The sequence below is a fragment of the Tauraco erythrolophus genome, chromosome Z, assembly GCF_009769465.1.
Source record: "Tauraco erythrolophus isolate bTauEry1 chromosome Z, bTauEry1.pri, whole genome shotgun sequence".
NCBI lineage: Eukaryota > Metazoa > Chordata > Aves > Musophagiformes > Musophagidae > Tauraco > Tauraco erythrolophus.
The window spans coordinates 46094139-46115089 of NC_141496.1; the positions used below are offsets into that span (position 1 = coordinate 46094139).

The 20951-nt window shown below is 40.1% G+C and overlaps 1 protein-coding gene across 7 annotated transcripts in view; it reads right to left on the reverse strand.

The window, feature by feature from the left end:
* The window catches only part of ELAVL2 (ELAV like RNA binding protein 2), a 50236-nt gene that overhangs the window by 8851 nt on the left and 20434 nt on the right, over positions 1-20951 (reverse strand). For all 7 annotated transcript variants that reach the window (XM_009979691.2, XM_086628673.1, XM_086628672.1 and 4 more), the window contains one exon: positions 14278-14381. In XM_009979691.2, coding sequence (XP_009977993.1) covers positions 14278-14381 — 104 coding nt within the window. The remainder of the gene's footprint in view (positions 1-14277; positions 14382-20951) is intronic.

The following is a 20951-nucleotide window of genomic DNA, read 5'->3' on the forward strand; positions in this document are numbered from 1 at the left end:
TGTCTATGACACTAAGTGTAAAAAAAAAAAGAAAACAACCAAAGAAAGACCCCAAACACAAAAAATACCTGACATCCAGTCAGAGCTGGAATCTGCCACGTGGCTCTGCACAGATTTTTTTTTTCTTTAAAAACGTGGTATCTCTTAATTTTTTCATGACACAGTATGAAAAGAAAGTACTAGTTCATTTTGCAAACTAGCTGGGAATTGATAGATTAGATTTTCTATTTTGACTTGATTCTTGCCATTTAAGGAAGTCAACATAGGATTATCCCTAGATGACACCATCAGCTATTAGTTAGAGTCAGATTCACATAGCAGGAGTGTCCAAGACTTTAGTGCCTGTAAACCACCAAAGGAGCCTCTCTAATTACCAGAATTGTAGTCGTAAAGAGTGATTATGGCCGTTTTGCAGCATTGTGAGTAATTTATCCATATACTATGCAGTACCACTTTAAATTACAGCAATGATGGAATCTTGAAAACTACTGGAAACAAGACACTAGATGATAGATGTTACAATGAACAGCAGTCATGTTCCTGCATGTGACACAATACTTGATTCCCAAGAGCTTTTCACAAGGTAGTTGAGAAACTTAACAGGTTCTTCAGGAAAGACAAATACATAATTCTGGTTTCTTAGAACTTGCTAGAGTAGATTGAATATTCAAGTCCAAATCTCATCAGCAACATTAGCTCTTTCGGAGGAAGAAACGAGAGACCCTACTGTTCTATCATTTTCCTGGTTTTGTTTAACCAATCATGCCCTTTCTTCAGATGAGTATTTGCAAAGTCAAGGACGAGTACAAGCAGAACTACAGAAATAAAGATGTGGAGAAAGCATGGTCTCACAAGTCAGACAAAGAGAAGGGGACTGACTTCAGCTACTAGCTGCATTGGAAGATCCAAAAGATCATTTTGGCCAGTTCTGTGCCAAGAGTTTAACACTGAAGTTTTGTAAAAACGTGTTTTGGGTTTTTTTTCCTTCCTTCAAGTGGTAAATCTGCTACCATTATACAGCTGTGCAGCCAAAGCTCAATACTTCCAAGTTGTGTTTGAAACTAAATTCTTTTTTTACTCTGTATATTCAACCCTTAAACTACATATACCCATATTTGAAATAACAGTTTCTAGATCTTGAGTCATTTTCACACTTTTCTACAGGCAAAAGTATACACCTATGATATTCCCAGGTGCACAGAGAGTCTGAGAGGTAAGCTACACCAGAATAAGACGGGAATACAGAGATTAAAGCTTCCCTGCATTCAGCCAAAGAAGCAGGACAGCGATGGCTACCCAAGAGGCAGAAAAAAATACAACAGTTAAAGAATGAAAGAACTTGCTCAACTTCCCGTTTGGCTATGAGCTTCTTTAAGAAATAAAGCTCCATGGCACAATGACCTCAAGGAGACTCAAGGCCAGAGAATGGAGACAGACTGCCTTGGGGACCAGACACAATAAAATCCTTAATCACCAAAACCAAGTAGTTCTGAAGAGCTAAGTAAATGTTTGGTTTCAAAAGGAACACTTCCATCCCCAAATTTAACTCTCTATGGTAGGACGGCACAACAGCAAAGTCCATTTTGTAGCTGAACACAATGAACTGTTATTAATGGAAAGTTTCACATCAATGGAAGCAGAAGAGGACAGGCTCTACTTACAGATAAACCAGATTAAGATAGATGTATAGCTGCACGTATCAGCAGCACATCTCAATTTTATCTGTCTCTCTCAAACTCTTTTCAAACAGGCTAGAAGAAGTCTGTATGAACAGACGATACCAAAGGCCTGCCAAAACCCTTAAGCCATACTTTATGGTGCCACTTCTTTCCCAGTCTTCAAACTATCTAGACTTTGCTCTAGAAGTAGTTCTATAGATGTTGATAGATTAAAAAACTCATTTTCTAAGCAATCTAATGCAGCAATTGGACCTTCCATCCAGCTGTCCACGGCTAATTGTCAAAATCATTCTAATTCAACACATTAGATAGAATAAAACTGAACACAATGTAAGCAGAATGTGTTCTTTATGAAGAGAGGACACACACACAAAAAGCAAAGAAAAAAATCTTAAGGCAAATAAGTGACCTGTGAGGCAATGTTTAATACCTAAAACTTCTTTCCCTCCTCGTCAGTGATACTAAAAGTAGGCTAGAAGCAAGTTAACTAATTCACAAGATTTGCCTGATCCACAGTTGAAGTTCAGTAGAGCTGAAAATGTAATTAAAATTCTCCCTTCTTACCCATACATCACCCTGATGGACCCCCCTGGTGATTACCATGGCCCAGCAGCACAGGCATGGGTATCACTGTTCTTAGAAAGTTAGCTGCTAGAACAGCTTTATAGGTCTGGAAACCACGTTGATATCCCTGCTAACCACCTCCAGTGACTGAAGGATCACCTTCAAGACAAATGTCCATCCTAGCAATCAGGAAATCAAGAAAAGGTGACCAGTGGCCTGTGTGGATGAAAAAAGGATTATACTCCAACATAAAACCAAAGTGGACAGGATATGAAAGCAGGAATATATAAACGGTGTCCAATTATGCACAGATGAGGTTAGGAAAGCTAAAGCCCACCTGGATTTGAATTTGGTGAGAGATCTGAAGGGCAACAAAAAAGACCTGTACAAATATATTGGCAGCAAGAGGAAGACTGGGGATAACATGGACCCACTGCTGAACAAGACAGGGAAACTGCTAACCAGGGACATAGAAGATAACTGTATACTTAGTACTTTCCTTGCATCAGTCTTCACCAGTAAAATTTACCTTCAGGGATCCCAGGCCCACAAGAGAGTAGAAAGTCTGGAACAAGGAATACTTACCCTCAGTGGAAGAGGATCACACTGAAGAATATTTAAATTAGACAAAAGTCTATGGGGCCTGAAAAGCTGTACCCACAAGTGCTGAGGGAGCTGACGGATGTCATTGCAAGGCAACTCTTGGTTGTCTTTGAAAGGTCATGGGGAACAGGAGACATTTCTGAGGAGTGGGAGAAAGCAAGTATCACCCATCTTCAATAGTGCCAAGAAACTCTCTTGCTCTCTGGGGAACTACTGGCCAGTCAATCTCAAGGCAATCCCTGGGAAAGTGATCAAGCAACTAATCATGAAAATCCCCTCCAGTCTAATGAATGACTAAGGTGACCAAAGTAGTCAGCACAGATTTATAAAGGAGAAATCATATCTGACCAACCTAGTAGTTTTCTACAATGATATGACTACTTTGGTGGACAAGGGGAGAACAGTGGATGTTGTTTATCTCAGCTTTAGTAAGACTTCACACTCTCTCCCATAATACCCTCACAAAGAACACATTAAGTACACCTATGAGTACATAAGTACATACTAGATAAGTATTAAGTACGTATCAGTTAAGTGGGACAGCAACGTAGACTGAAAGCTAGCTGAACTGCCAGGCTCAGTGAGCTACGATCAGTGGCATGAAGTCCAGTCGGAAACTACCCACTGGCCTCCACTGATCCTGGATCCAAAACTGGTTAGCACCTTCACCAATCATCTGCACAATAGGGCAGAGTGTACCCTCAGAAACTTCACAGATGATACAAAACTTGGAGGACTGGCTGATAGGCCAGAGGGTTGTACTGCCATCCAGAGGGACTTCAACAGACTGGAAAACCAGGCAAACAGGAACCTCGTAGAAGTTCAACAACAGGAAAAGCAGAAGGGAGGAATAATCCCACGTACCAGTACATGCTGGGAGCTAACTGTCTGGAAAGCAACTTAGCAGAGAATCTTGGGAGTCCGGAAGACACCAAGCTGATCAGGAGCGAGCAGAATGTACCCTTGTGACAAAGATGGCCAACAGCGACCTGGACTGCATTAGTAGAAGCATTACCAGGAGGTCAAGGGAGGTGAGCCTTTCTCTTTATTCAGCACTGGTGAGACAGCACATTCTAGGGTGCTGTCTCCAGCTCTGGGCTCTCCAGTGCAAGACAGATATTCACAACTAGAGTGAGCCCAGTGAAGGGCCACAAAAGTGATTAAAGGACTGAAGCATCTCTGACGCAAGGAAAGGCTGAGAGAGAAGGGATTACTCAGTCTGGAGAAAAGGCAGCTCAGCAGGATCTCTACCATAAAAATCTGGTGAAGGGAATAAAGAAGATGGAGCCAGACTTTCTTCTGTAGCATCAAGAAATAGGACAAGAGGCAATGGGCACAAACTGAAACACAGAAAAGTTCATCTGGAAATTCCATATAGATTTCATTCCATAAGAAAAACACCTTTTCACGGTAAAGGGTGGTCAAGAATTGGAAGAAGTTACTCAGATTGTAGACTCTAACCCTGGAGATGTTCAAAATCAAACTGCACACAGGCCTGAGCAACACGGTTATGGTGAACCTGCTCTGAGTAGGGGGTTGGACTAGAGCTCTCCAGAGGTGCCTCCAACCTCAGCCATTCTGTGATTCTGCAACAATACGTAACAGATCTTAAGGAAATTCTTTGAATTCTCTCTCTAATTCTTTCACGGTGACAGTGGATTCAGTGATGTCTATTGCTCATGTCCTAGCTGGTAAAGCTATTTGGAACAGAATGTGACACAGCAGTCAAAGCCTATACCAAATGCAATTTAAAGAACGCAACTAAACAAAAGCAGTAGGTGCTAACCAGTGAATACTACCATTACAAGTTCAGTTTGAGTGTGATTCCTTTCGAATTCTTCAAGTTTGTTTACAAGGTATTTTTCACATTGAAGAACACACACTGATCACAGATCATCCTACATGGAAAGTATCCCAGGGACTACTCCTGTATCTTGATGATGTATTCTGGAATCTGGGCAGATTAGTCACAGGAATAGCGTACAAACAGAAATAAGTACTTCATTACCAATATTCAAACTCTAGCCATCTCGCTAAGTACCAGGAGTTCTGGACAGGCAAGAGATCTGAAAGAAATACAGAACTTCAGAAACTCAATGTCACTGAAGTTTGACTTTATTTGGCAAAACATTACTAGTTATCTGTGATTACTGCAAGCCAGAATCACTAGAGAAAAACAAGGACACCATAAAATGTTACTGGTATAAGGGAACTAATTCCCATGAAAAAGAAGCTTGCCTGGACTATGGGATATACAGTTTCTATTCACTATTCATTTCAAAGTCCATCTATTTCACTTATGATACAGATTTAAAGCAGAGACTCTCCAAGTTCATCTCCCTGCCTGTATCCTGTCAGTTTGCTCATTCAGTAATTATTTGCTGATAGTTCTAGACTCAGTCTTTTCAAACAATATACACATGCACTGAATTAATAGCTGCACTAAAATATTACTTCACAGCTACTTCAACAGGTGAATATTTAATAAACGTTAAGGTTATTCAATGTCAAAACCATTAAATACAATACAAGTCAAGAAGCAGCCAGAAAGCCTACAGTTTTAAATATTTAATGATGATACACACTGTACAACACTGAACACAGCTACTCTGGAGACACCAATTTAAAAACAGTTTTACTGGAATTTTCCACTGCAGTTAGTAGGAAAGATACTTGTTTCTAGAAATGCAAACATTAGAACACCAAATCCAAGCATTTTCACTGCTTTAGTATTTTGTTTCTTAACATCAAGATGAACTGACTCACAGCTGTCATGTTAAAACTGTGAAAGTTAACAGGTTAAATAAAGAATTGCCAAAAAGAATAAAGAGACCCAGTCCTATAAAGGAATGTTTCAGTTTCTTACTATCTGCTACTATCTTTAGAACCTCAGTACTATACTTCCATCTTTATCTTTTTGCTTATTAGTAGTACAGAGGGCAAACAGAGTCTTTGTATTACCTACAAGAACTTCAGGAAAAAGTGATATTAAATTCTAAACATCTCTAGTTAAAGTACTCTTGCAGGTCTTTAAATCTGAAATCTTTAAATGTTAAAATGAGGATTTCAATAAGCAAATTTACATTTAATAACTTCTAGTTTAAACTTTTAGCTTAGAATACCGTTTGCCTTTTACAGGCTAGTATTTGATCCTTTTAAAATTACTGTTTCAGTGGAAAAAAAAATCCAACTAAATCACCACCCAGTCTGCGTCCATGAAAATAGGTTAAGCCTTCCTGCAAACCAGACAGATCTATATTGGGAAGAGAAATACATTAGGAATATGTAAGCCCCCTTGGCAAGCACATTAAAAACAAGGATGTATTTCTTTGGTTTTATTACAACAGTGCTCTCAGAGACCATTGTTCCAGGCAAGTGTTCTTAACTTAGACTGAAATTAGTATGTAAGATGCCATGACTCAAGAACTCTTCTTAATTTGATTTCCAGTAACAAGATGTTGCAGTACACAGCAAAGACCAGGTCTCAACTGTCACTGGCTAGCAATAGGTTGTCTGAAAGTACATTGCTGTTTATTCATCAAGTTTACTTCCTGTTGCCCCCCAAATGAAAGACAGTTCCAAATACATTCCATTTCAAACAAAGCTTGAAGGCTGCTTCTTCCACTATACACAAGACTGCCTTGTTAAACACATACATACTGTGCTGAGTTTAAGTTCATGGTGCAAGCTTGCAGTAGTATTTGTTTATGCAGGTAAAGCAAATTGGAAGCATGATAGTCTTCCCTCTGTAAAGGCAATTCAGACTCGAACTCTGTGGAAGTACAAAGACATACTAAACAGAGCTTCACTTATGTGTGTGGTTTAAGCTAATGAATATAATTATATCCCATACAGGCTTTACTTTTACAGCCTACCCTGCAAAAAGTAACACATTCAAACGTCGGACAGAGAATTGACAGCCTTTCAGCACTACAATGAGGAAAGGTTTTGCTATTTTAATCCATATCTCATGAAAATGCTAACTCTGAAAGCTACAACCAGTTCCAGAGTTGCAGGCCTGAGGTCAGCCATGAGAACCACATCTGTTCTGTGCCCATGGTGTTGAGGGCATGAACGGACCAACCTGACAGTTTGTTCCTCCACAAAACAGATGCCATTAGAACCAGACCTGGCCATGAAGTAGTGACTGGTGGGGGATCATGGTGAGCTACACTTCAGAGACAAATGGCTCATCAATACATTGGCCTGATAGAGTTTCCTCTTCAAAGACTGCACAGAACAGGATACATTTATATAAAGGACCTGTAAAGTCTGTAATTGTCTCAGGATATTGCAGTGCAGAGTAATTACGTCAGTTGCTACATGCACTCTTTACAATGGATCCACTACAATCCCGGCACACAAGGAGAGCTACACTGACCAAGACAGCCATTTCCACATCCAAATCAACAGCTCACCTAGAACAGTGTTGAAGCTCCAGTTCCTTTACAAGCTTCTTATACGAACAGAATTAAAACATGATGTTCAAAGTGATTACTGATTGGCATAGTAGTTCATGAGTATGACTAGCCAACATAGGAGTACTGTATTTTATAAAGCTCCTCCTTTGAACTAGAGTAATTTTATCTAGATAGTATGAATTTGTCAAAGAGCTATAGGCTAAGTATACCACACCACATCTATTAAGTAAACCACATCCACACCACAAATACAAATTCAACATCGTTTTTGAGTTGAGGGAAAAAAATAACACAGCCATGTGTTTTTCAAAACTAAGGCATGACCTCTCTACAGGTTACTTCTACTAAAATAAACTGAAGTCTCCTTTCAGATCAAAAGCTGCAAAAGATTACATAACTGCTCACAGGAACATCTTCCAGCTTCAGATATTTACCACCTCCACTCTTAAGCTTGTTAATGCACAGTATGGACACTGAATATAAGGTCTCCAGCATTTGAGACTTCCATCAATTTTCAGATTATTTACTGGACAGAGGAGCATTATTTACACAACAATGAGTACTGGAGCTCAAAGATTTTTTTAGTTTAATTCCTCTTTGACCATGTTTCTGTATCTGACTCTTGTCAGTCAGGAAGCAACCACCACAGCCACTTGTGCTGCTTGTCTGCAGCACAGCCCATGATCACCTTGTTTTCCATCAGACAATGGGTCAAAAGCCCTAACTCCACAACAAAGCTAAGAAACTGAGCTATCTGCTCAGATTATTTGGATCAGCACTGAATCTAAGGAAAAATCTGGTTTCAGTTCTGGCTTTAAGTCTCAGCTCGGCATTTTAATCCACTCTTCCCTCTCACCTTTGTGATTTCCTCAGAACCAGACATGATTTAGTCATCATTAAAGAACAGGCAACAACAAGTCCAGTACAGTAACATAAGTTTTAAGAGGGACTCGGACCATGAGCAGGTCTCATTTGGACAAGATGACTGATGAAGGCCTAGGACAGCAGCAGGACACTAAAGACAACCAGACTGAGATGCTGAGATAAACCCATAATTAATTCTTGAGATCAAAATTTTTTTGAGAACCCATGGGATTCTCCAGTCTGGGAAGCACTTTAAATAGTGCCGTTCCCAAGGTTATCTTGAAACAACATTTCAAAATACCTCCTCGTGAAGCCAATATCTTTTCCCACATGCTGAAGACTTGCTATGTAAAGTACCTGAGCATTCATGTTGACATGAGTAAAACAAACTCTTAGTCTTCCATCAGAAAGTCAAGGCATCTTCCCTGTCACCATCAAGTCAGCCATTATGTCATGAGTTTTCTAACAAAATATGGCCAGTTCTCATCACTAGGCAGGAGCAATACTGATAAATAATAGTATCAAATTGAATACACATAGCAATAACAGACTTGAACAGAGCAACAGTTTCAAAAGTGACTTTTTTTAATGAACCCTTCTCCACCTTATGCTGACAGAACCCAGTTAGATGGATGCTCTTTGCTTTAGATTGAAGGAGCCTTGAGGACAGGAAGACATCAGGCAGAGGACAGGAAGGTGCATCATCGATCTCAGTAGTAACAAGCAGTTTTTTGTGGGTTTCGTTGGCTTTTTTTGCTTGCTTAGAGCTTGACCTTTTGAGCAATGCTTGGTCTTCCTTCAGCCCCACACAGTACTGTTGACCACTAAGACCTTCATTTCTGTGTCAGAAACTCCCTATGCAGGCTCAGAAAGGACCTTACTGCACCACTGAGGTTTTGGGCTGCAAAACTGCTCAGCAGCCACAGGGTGAGCTGCATTGGTCTAAGGATCCTCTGCCCCAGGGAAGGCAGGGATGGACTCCTGCAAAAAACTCTAATCACTGGCAACACAGTATGTTTGGGATCCAAACAAAAAACATGCTATGTAGTTGCTGAAGGTGAGATTAGCACATTTTGTAGTTCAGTCTGACACGCTGTGCTACTTTCCTCAGAGTGGTTAGGCATTAATCAACAACCATGTGGCCGTAATGTGGTTTACAGGAAGTGACAGCAATATGCATTCAGAAGTGAATCTTCCTCTCAATATTATCCAGCAACATGAAAAACAAGCTGTCAGCTTAAGCTGATTAAGTAACATTCAAGGTCTGAGGGGATTTGAATTTCAGTGAAGAACAAATTTTACCTGGGGGTGAAAAGGCATGTGTGGGGTAGGGAGGGGGTTTAGAATGGAAATGCTGTCAAAGCTTTAACTGTAACATAGCTAAAAGACTGTATAATTACCATTTATATAACTCCTGCAGAAGTTTAAGGGAAAAAAGCACCTTTACCTTTGTTCCAAGACAAATTGTTCTTCTGCTTCAGATCTGCTAGAGCACTTCAATTTTACCTTACGAATACAGTCCTGAGGTATTTAATTACCCTGTCAAGACCACTAAATAGTCTGGCACCATGCCCCCTCTCTCAATCTTTGCTGATTGATAGCATCAGTAAAACTCACTAGCTTTAATTAAACCTCCAAATAGGATCCCTTTTTGCTACTCACTGGATCAATGTTCTTTAGCACTGGAAAAAGAGCACTGAGAAGGTAAGGAGGGTTTCTCTCACCTTCACAGCTCACTTGCCTCTGGTATTTTAATAGACTTTTTACACAACTCAAATATATTTCATTGCTCCCCTGGGACATTAATGAAAAAAATTACTAAAAAAGTGACACTACCAAATTTTTCCTCTACAAGTATCAGTGATGAGGCCAGGAACAACCTCAATCTTATACCCGCTGCACTAACTCAGAATTAAACTAGCATGTTTCTTTTTGCAGCATTTTGTTATTTTCCATTAAGTGCACAGTGTTTTCAAGAGCACTATCTTAAGTATAAGTTAAGGGTAGAGATCTTGAGCAGTTAATTAGATGATAATTCCTCTAAAGTGAATCTTATTGTAAATCTAAGTAACAGTTCAAGGCACCAAGTGAAATTGCATTGCATAATGCCAAGTTTTAAGGATGCTGCCTCAGAGGGCACAAATGAAGTTGTGGCACATCTCACTTCAAGGCTTCCCTTGCTGTACTGCACTACTTTGGGCATTTATAAAGCTGATAATTCAGTATTCACCCCTCTACTGAAGTCATAACTAGCTCTTCTCATTACATATCTTTCTACAGTAGAGCAGTTAACCGGGTGATGACAACAAAGTAGGACATCTGTGCTTCTAGTCAAAGAATTTGTCAAATTTCATTCCAACAGGAAGTTGGCAGAATGTTACATGTTAAGCCTTTTTTTTTTAAATATATGCAAAGCTATTAAGGAGTGGGAAGAAAACCTACAGATTTAATACTTTAGATAAAATATTTCTCAAACCTCTATTCCCCTGACAGGTGATAATTACCCATGTAAACACCCTAACAGTTCAAAGAACTTAAGAGAAGGAAACCTTACTAAATCTGATTTTCAAGAAGCACTAGGCTAGGTAAAATACAGCTGGATAATCAATGCTACCTTATAAAAAAGGACAACTCCTGGGCCTCTAGCCTAGGCAAACTATTTTCTTTCTCCTTTCCAACACAAATTTGCATACATGTCTACACATCTATCACCAGCATGAATAAGAAAAGTCTGCCAGATTCCACATGCAGAGGCTCTGTCACTTCAGGCCCTCCTGCACTGGAGAGCTGGGGAACAGGACAGCAAGAAGCTCGTCAGCCCCAGCTCACCTTGCCAGGTAGGAAGGAGCATGGCCCTACTGCCATCTGCAGTGTCCTCTTAGCAGCCATCATCCACAAAAGACCATGTCCATCATTCAAGCAGTGTGGCATCCACAGAGAAAAGCCAAAGAGCTTTTTCCTGTGTTCTCCTGCTACTCTTAATAGTCTCAGTAAATAGCTGCCTCCCATTCAGCATCTTACACAGCTCTGTACCAGTTCAAGGCTAGGTCAAGGTTTGCCCACTCCTCTTTAGTCAGAGGATCTTACTACACTTTCTTTTTAATATAGAAGTCTTTTACATCACACTGAATTTAGATTATCTATTCAGATTATCTCACAGTAAATTCACCTGCATCTGTTTTTCTGAAGGAGTTTTCCCAGGAGCAAGTGGAGGGGAAACCACTGAGCATTTCCCCTCTCCCAAGCAGAAGCCAAACCAACAAAACATGCACTGAATTTTCCTATCACTATGTGCACATCAGTGACTCTTATATACAGTCTGGTCCTCCAAGTTTTCCACATTTGGGAAGAATTGATCTTTCCAGGACAACCCAAATGAAAGAAAAAAATCATGGACAAGTAAGTGGGTAAGTAGAAAAATCACTTCAGGCACAGAAATCTGCATTTTCACTGGCTCTCAAATAGAACAGAGCCAAAGTACTTCCCAGCAGCACCTTCCTTCAAAATCTATTTTTTTTTCTTTTGAAGTCAAACTATCCACTAACACTATCCTATCTCATCATTTTTTATATAAAGGTATGTATAAAAAGCTCAATGACATCCATTTTCTAAAGTGGAAAGTACATCCAAGGGTTGGATTCTGAGCTTGTCAGATTTTTTTATGTGTGTTTTGTTTTTGTTTTTGTTTTAAATCGAAATATCAACTCTGGACAAAGAACAGTGTAGTCTACAAACTGTAGAGAGTCTCTGTAAAGGTCCTGGCACTGAGATCTCATAAGTGACTCTCTCCACCCCAAATGTTGCCCCCAGAGGCAGCAAAGGCCTCAGACATCGACTTTTACTTCTGGTCAGTATTGCCTCCAGGCTGTTCAGAGGAATATGTAAATTACAAAGTGCTTTACAGTAGGCTGGGCATTTCTGTTCGCTCACAGATAAAGGCAAATGCTCTTGCTAAGTCTCCTTTCAACTCACTGCCACACAGGTATCTTGGTTCTTTTAACGGGAGATGCAACTGTCCAATGTACAAATGCCTCAGTCTTCAAATATATTAGGGTTCCCCCTTGCTTCTGCCCCTCCTGCAGTGTAGAAGGTAAAAATCAGCCTCTTAAACAGCATCTCAGAATTTAGTCATGAAAACTTGCCTGAAACCCAGCTTGTGTCCAAGAAGGAAGAAGAGTAAAGGAGAAAGGACTGAAGCAGTTTTTGACCCTCAAGTCATGCACACTAACACCAAAAGATGATACTGAAGTTGAACAGGGCTGAATGTGGGTAGCTAGAGTCAGAATTTTACCTGTAACATGAACAAGAAACATTTACAGATACTTATTTTTTCTAACTAAACAGAGATGTTTTTCATTTTGATGAAGAGGTCATCATTTCAGTTTGTAACAACTCAAAATGTTTCAGATTTTTGTTGGCTAAGGACATCTAAGGCATAAATCCCTGAAAATTTACATGTATGCTTTAGTCTCACTGCAAGAGTCACTGTCTGGTATTATTTACAGCCTACAATTCTACTTTCATGTCCTGAGAAGACAAGAAAGGAAAACCACCAGTGTCACCACCCACATCCACCTACTCTATTTTCTTATTTATTTTTCCCCATAGACTTTTATTACAATCAATTTTCAGTTGCAGAAATACAGTGACTGTTTGCATTAATCACTTAGCAAGATAAAACAGGATTAAGAATACATATACCTGCAGCATAAAGTAAGTCACTCGAAACCCCCTTAGGGAATTATTTTGATTTGGGAGACCTGGCTTGAGTCTCTAACATCATCCTTTTTTGCTTGGCTATATAGTCACCAGAACTTCCAACTTACCACCCTGGACAGATGCAATTTGTCCAATTTAAGACATTAAATGCAAAGATACAGTGTACCTGCAATACTATTGAAACGTAAACCCATTCCCTTTCTCACAACCACCAAAAAAGACAGCCTCAAAAACCTGGAGCATGAAATTACTTTCCTCAATTTTCCCCCAAAGCAGAAAATGGGACAGACTGCCAATGGGCAAGAAGTCTGCCAGAAGCACATAGGGAGCTTTCTGCAGCAAAGCATCTATCCATGTCTTTCATCCACTGTTATTGTTAGCCATAATTCACTGTTTGTTGAACAGCAGTATTTAAGTTTCTAATAGTGTAATCCATTTTATTAAATCTTATGAATCTAGAACAGGTAGGGCATTCTAACCATAATTACTGACATCTTATTTTTGTCTCAGTCATCCTTAAGTGGCTCTGCATTGCTTTTTAAGTTCAAAGCTTTTCAGAGGTGAGCTTTATTTTATGGCTCAAGTATAATCCTAGTTAGAGGGCAGTCACTGTCCAAGTGATCAGCTAGCAAATCCTGCTGTTTAATGAAGAAGAATGGGCTGGTTGGAACATGGACTGCCTTCAGGCATCAACACCTGCGAAACGTGTTCAAAAGTCTGCATTCCCTGATAAATTTTATTTCATTTCCTCACCCTCTCAAGATTTCAGAGCCCAAACAATTGCTCAAATGAGTATCTTCACTCTTTTGATAATAGAATAAGACAGTAAATGAGAAAAAGTAACTTAAGATTTCTGTTTCTAGAAATTCAAGAAAGTGAATTTAATAAACGAGAGGTGCAGGAGTTACAAAACAAAAAAACAGGAATCCCAAACAGTGGACCTAGAGAGTAGAGCCCTAGGACTCCAGTAATTACAGATAACCAAAACAGTTATTTCAGCATTTCCTTTTAAGGATTTGTAAGAGGAAAAAAGACATTAGCAACCTAAAAAGGGACTATTAGTAAGTTATACCATCTTCTCTGAGACAGTAATGAGAGCGCACATAGTGCAGTGTTCAGACCATATGCAATACTGCATCTCTGCAACTAAAGCACACAATGCAGTTTCTCAGTTAAAACAATTCAAGCTCACATCTAAAATGTTACCAAGTGCATAAAAAAATTGAAATGTTCTATACTTAATCATAATCTAAATATAAACAGACTACAAAGGACTAACCATCTGCTACATGGTGAAATCCCAGTCTGTTCTATTGACATTAGCAGAATGCTTAAGTTACACTTGGAAAGGGAAAACACATCATGCATCAGATCAACAAGAAGTCAAAACACTTCAGTTTCTTTAAATCATAATTAACATTACATACTTTTATGGTTTTAGTTTGAAGTCTCAATCCATTCAGAGTGTTGATAGCTTTTTCAGCATCCTTGGGGTCAACGTAGTTCACAAAACCATAACCCAAGCTCTGTCCTGATGAGAAAGAGGAAGAAGAGTGATCATTAGTACTGCAGTGCTACACAACAGGTAACTCACCATGTTTATAACCTATATTTAGGCACCCTGAGCAAAAATTGCTTATATTAAAGAACAGCATCTGCCGCTGATAAAAGTTTAAGGCTCACAACACCTAGTTTCTCCAGCAAGCTTAGTGTTTAACTAGCTTCCTCCATTCCCATGGACTGCCTTAAGTTCAATGCAGGAATGGCTACAGTCGGTTTAATGAAAGGCTTAAAAATTGCTATGCAAAATAGGTTCAGGAGTTTGTTATGATCTGTTAAGAGACTAGAGGAAGTGAGGAAGTACAGGAGCTTCAAGGTTAAGACAACATCAGAAATCCACCTCTCACTTTTGAACTTTTTAATTGAACATAGCAAGTATAGTGACAAAATTCTGAACCAGTGCCTGAAAATGTGGGTTTTCAACATACTTCAATATCAGAATTTGAGCCAAATTTGAAGCCGAACATTTCTACAGGTGTTATTCACATAGTAAATACAGTCTGTCAGTAACATTCTTCCTGATCTCCTCCTCAAAACAGTATAAACAAACACAAGTCAATTGGCCCAATGAAGCCATGAACAGGTTAATATGTGCAAAGCTATTAACAAAAAACATCTAAAACTCAACTGGACAAAATCCTGAGCAATCTGCTCTAGACAACCTTGCTCTGAGCAGGAGGTTGGACTGCATGAATCCCAGAAGTGCCTCCAACCTCAGCAATCCTGTGTTCCTGTAACAAACAATATGGAAACATGCAGAAGCATTTCTGTATTCATTTACAGCTCTACGTACATACAGATAAGCTCCTTATCCTAGAAGTGCCTTTTTCCTTATTAGTTTCATGACATTAGAGTAATTTCAGCACCTGTCACCTCCATCACTCCCACTGTCTGCAGAAACTCTTTCCAGCATCTCCAAAAAATACCAACTTCAAAGAATGCCTGTTCTTGTGCAAGGCTTTTATTTTAGTCTTACTTCCTAACACAGAAACGCTGATTTTTGGTGTTATCGCTAATCTCCTAGGAAGAAGCCCATTCAAACAACAACCATAAAAGACATTAAAATCTTTAAGAGAAAGCTACTTCACGTAAGACATTCCCAATACACTACTCACTAATTCCAGAGTGAGCAGAAAAAGACGTGCACAATTTGTTTCTACTACCCCTCTGTTCACATGATCTATTATTCACATTAAAAACACCCAGACCACAGCAGGCAAAGAGCATATCCAGCTGTTACAAAGGATACAATTCATGACTGGTTCTTCTGCAGACACTCTATTAGTTAAGCTTGATGAATATTAGACTAATCTAGGAAGCCACACAAACGAAATCCAGTAATTTATTCAAGACAATCTTGAAAGCATTTTTGCAGGTTTACTCTGCAAAATAGCAATTTGTAGAAGCTTTCGTTGTGAGAGTGTTGGAACACACAAGCAGACCACCCAGAGAGGTCTTTAAGTTCCCATTCAGGATGATACTCAAAGTTTGACCAAATACGTTCCTGGGCAACCTGCTCAGGGAAAGCCTTCTTGAGGTGGGAGAGTTGACTATATTTATCTCCTGACGTCCCTCCCACCCTCAATGATTCTGTGAATGATTTTATGTATAATTCAGTTTTGTTTAATTTGGGCTATCATCAGAAATTCAAAGGTGTTCAGATCCAGTATTCTAAAGGCCTTATATATTTGAAAATGTTAAGAAAAGGTAAAACTTCCTAAAGAGATCAAAATTTTGCCTGAAGATTAGTGGTTCAATTACACATTACCAATAATTCAGAGTCAAAAATCACTTTCTTCACAGAAGCACATAAGATAGATCAATCTCAGCTCTCAACAAGCAATATAATTGGAAACTGAACCTGATTTTCTGGAATCAGATGCTTGAGGGACCACTCTTAAGTCTTCCTGCTTGGTTTAAGGGAAGACGCTTGTTTAAGAGGTTTGCCAGTTCATATACAGATGGCTGAGTTTCAGAAAACCCAGACAAGCGTTTCACAAAATGCAGCAGAAGCAACTATTTCGAATGACCCATTGGGTATCCCTATTACTGCAAAGTATGTCTGACAGCTCGAGGTATTTCTCACTCGGTGGGAAAGTGCCAACACGGTTTCAACAACTCAGAAGCTCAGTTCTTCCTGAGTGTTTCACTGATGTACAGGACTTCAGTTCAAACTTATGCCAGTACCACTGCGGCTGTACAAGCCAAAGAGAAGTCCCATCTGACTGTGGATCTGACTGAGAAAGAGCAGCATACCCACGGCACACAAGTTTTACTCTAATGAGATTAGAGATATCTGGCCAATATGATTCAAACTAGTTCTTCCTTCTATGCAGTTTTTTTTCCCCTCCTCAATATCTAAACTTTTTACTTTCAAGATAAACCAAGTAGAAGCTAGATGCACTTAAACCAAATCAGCCACCACTTAGAATACCTAAAAAGAGGAACTTCCATTATTTAACAATTTTAGTGACTAGTTTGTATTGCCCGAAACCAAAGATTAAACTGAGCACAGACAGAAAACAGCTCTGGACTCTTCCATCTGTGCCTGTTCTACAGCAAGCTCCATTTGCCAAGGCATAAATCTCCTGCAGAACACACATTTCTTTAAGCCCAGAAACACCCTTAAAGTAGATTATGTTGTCTGAGTTCACACAACAGAGTGAAGGAAGAAAGAAGGTAAATCTATAGTTTTCCACAAGTTAAATAATCCTCAGATTTAAATGTGTATCAAAAGGCAGTTTAGTCTCATACTGTTTTAAGACAGGGTCAATTAATTTGGCTCTTGCCTCAGCTTTGTGTTTCCAACTTGTGCTTAATGACACTATAGTCTGAAAAACCTGACACCTCTCTAGGTTAGCTGTCCTGGTGCTCTGTCTACTATTATGTGTTTAGGTATTTTGAATATCCAGTTTAGCCTTTCCTAGACGTTCAGAATTATGGCCTACTCAACCTCAACACACAAGGGATTATCTGTGCACATTAGCTATTTATACCTAACTCAGAGCTAAGAACAGTATTAAATTTAGCTTATCCTTAAGAAAGGAGTGACTGAGTTTCTCATTTTTGTGAGCTATCACTTGGTCCAGTAAGAACATACTCACCACCTTCAAGAATACTCTGCTTGTTTGCAGGAGTGAGCAATACTTCGGAAGCTACATAGAATGGTTAAAGTTGGAAGGGACCTCAAAGATCATCTAGTTCCAACCCCCCTGCCATGGGCAGGGAAACCCTCCACTACACCAGGTTGCCCAAAGCCTCATCCAACCTGGTCTTGAACACTTCCAGGGATGGGGCATTCACAACTCCTCTGGGCAACCTGTTCCAGTGCCTCACCACCCTCACAGTGAAAAATTTCTTCCTTATATCTGATCTGAATCTGCCCTCTTTCACTTTAAATCCATTGCCCCTTGTCCTATCACTACATATCCTTGTAAAAAGTCCCTCTCCAGCTTTCCTGTAGGTCCCCTTTAAGTACTGGAAGGCTGCTATGAGATCACCACGAAGTCTGCTCTTCTCCAGGCTGAACAGCCCCAACTCTCTCAGCCTGTCTTCATAGCAGAGGTGCTCCAGCCCGAGGATCATCTTCGTGGCCCTCCTCTGGACCCACTCCAACAGATCCATGTCCTTCTTGTGCTGGGGACTCCAGAGGTGAACACAGTATTCCAGGTGGGATCTCACGAGAGCTGAGTAGAGGGGCAGAATCACCTCCCTCAATCTGCTGGCCACGCTCCTTTTGATACAGCCCAGGATATGGTTGGTTTTCTGGGCTGCCAGTGCACATTGCCGGCTCATGTTGAGCTTGTCATCCACCAGCACTCCCAAGTCCTTTTCCTCAGGGCTGCTCTCAATCCATTCTCCACTCAGCCTCTACTTGTGCTTGGGATTGCCCTGACCCACGTGCAGGACCTTGCACTTGGCCTTGTTGAACTTCATGAGGTTCTCACAGGCCCACCTCTCCAGCCTGTCAAAGTCCCTCTGGATGGCATCCCTTCCCTCCAGTGTGTCCACAACACCACACAACTTGGTGTCATCTGCAAAGTTGCTGAGGGTGCACTCGATCCCACTGTCCATGTCACCAACAAAGATGTTAAATAGCACTGATCCCAGTATTGACCCTTGAGGAACACCAGTCGTCACTGGCCTCCACTTGGACATTGAACCGTTGACCACAACTCTTTGAGTGCGACCATCCAGCCAATTCCTTATCCACTCCATCCGTCAAAACCATGTCCAGTTTAGAGACAAGGATGTCATGTGGGACAGTATCAAATGCTTTGGATAAGTCCAGGAAGACGATGTCAGTTGCTCTTCCCCTATCCATCAATGCTGTAACCTCATCATAGAAGGCCACCAAATTAGTCAGGCAGGATTTGCCCTTAGGGAAGCCATGTTGGCTGTCACCAATCACCTCCTTGTTTTCTATGTGCCTTAGCATAGTCGCCAGGAGGATCTGCTCCATGATCTTGCTGGGCACAGAGGTGAGACTGACTGGCCTGTAGTGCCCTGGGTCTTTTTTTTTCCCTTTTTAAAAATGGGGTCTATGTTTCCCCTTTTCCAGTCAGTGGAAACTTCACCAGATTGCCACGACTTCTGAAATATGATGGACAGTGGCTTAGCAACTTCATCTACCAGTTCTCTCAGGATCCGCGGATGCACCTCATCAGGTCCCATGGACTTGTGCACCTTCAGGTTCTTTAGATGGTCTCGAACCTGATCATCTCCTACAGTGGGTGGTTCTACATTCTCACAGTCCCTGCCTTCGCCTTCTGTGACTTGGGCTGTGCAGCTGGAGCTCTTACCAGTGAAGACTGGGGCAAAGAAATCTTTGAGAACCTCAGCCTTCTCCATATCCCGGGTAACCGGGTCCCCCGTTTCCTTCTGGAGAGGGCCTACATTTTCCCTAGATCTCTTTTTATTGCTGACATATCTATAGAAGTTTTTCTTGTTGCCCTTGATGTCCCTGGCCAGATTTAACTCTATCAGAGCTTTAGCTTTCCTAACCTGGTCTCTGGTTGCTCAGACAATCGCTCTGTATTCTTCCCAGGCCACCTGGGAAGAATGTACTTACATCCTTAAAGTATCAATTGAGCTGCTTCTCCTCAATAGTTCTTGTGGTCATTTCACAGCACTGTTTAAAGCTGTTTCTGTACACCTTCTACCAGATTTTGCACTTGAGATACTCTGAATATTAGAGAATGTGGTGTAGAATAAAACAACAGCAGAATGATTGGTAAAAGAAGAAATCACCTGGAGTACGAAAAGCCAAAATGAGGAAATTAATAAGGAAAAACAGTTTGACTTGAATTCTGCTTAATGAAATCTGATTAAAAAGAAAACCAAACCCACACAGCTGTAGAAGTGCATCTCACTAGTCTGTAAGACAGCAAATGACTTAGGGCAAAGGTTATGATTTTAAAGTCCATATTCCTTAATTACATTTTATGTTTTATGTAAGTGACACTTGCAACAAAGTCAAATTCAAACGTTAAGTGGCAAAAAGTCCTTTCAGTCAGGCATCTCTCTGAACCCAGGCATGCTATATCCACCACTAAGTGGGTCACTGACAAATGTTCAGCCTCTAAGCATGTGGCCTACAAGAAAATGTGAACTGGAAAGCACTATGCTACTCACTTCAGTAGGGAAAACTGTTCCATTTATGTTTCAAGTCCATGACCCTCGTAAGTGTCACTTGATCATCATGTATGATGATGATGTAATTAAAGAGTAATTTATTTGATAATGCCAAGTTACTTTTTGGCATTACAGTCAATATACAGAATGGATTTTGAGAGGAGAGAGGCAAAAAGTAATTTCAAACAATTGAATTCTAATCAGTCTTTGAAAGGACTACTCAAGAGACTCCACATGCACACTAGAAAAGTGTAGACAAAGTAATTTAACATTAAATAAAAAGCAAGTAAAGAACATAGTGATTTCATATTTAGGAAAGAAAAGCAGACAGACTTCACAGGCACTGGTGAGCAAAAGACTAAATAGGTTTCTGGTAGGAAGAGGGAAATAAACAAGTAGAAAGGTACAGCTGTAGCCACGGTGCTCCTACATTTACTACCGTGCCTTGAAAAATGTCACTTTTTTTTTCTTTCTTTCCTTTAAAAACACATAGGCTCCAATTCACAATACTTATCAGAGGAAAAATCACAAATAAACTAGTTCTATGCTGCCCAAGTTGTTTCAGAAGTGTTTACTTGTTTGCTATAAATGGAGACCATTTAAATACTGCACATGGCTGTAAAAGTCCAAAGAAAATCCTCTGCTACACAACAGAGAGAGTCCCAAATGGATATTATCAACAGAGGAAATGGATGTGACAGAAGTGCCACTTGTTGTCCATTCTTCATGTTTTGCTTTAAAAGTAGCATCAATATTGCTTAAAGCAGAATAGAGCCCTTCTAATATAATTGGTAAAACAACATTTTGCTCCTCCTGACAACAAAAACAGTCATTTTCTGAATAGGTATAATCTCACTCTAGAACTCTAGTTATGTGAAAGGACTCCTTGGTTATTTCCAGAAACTGC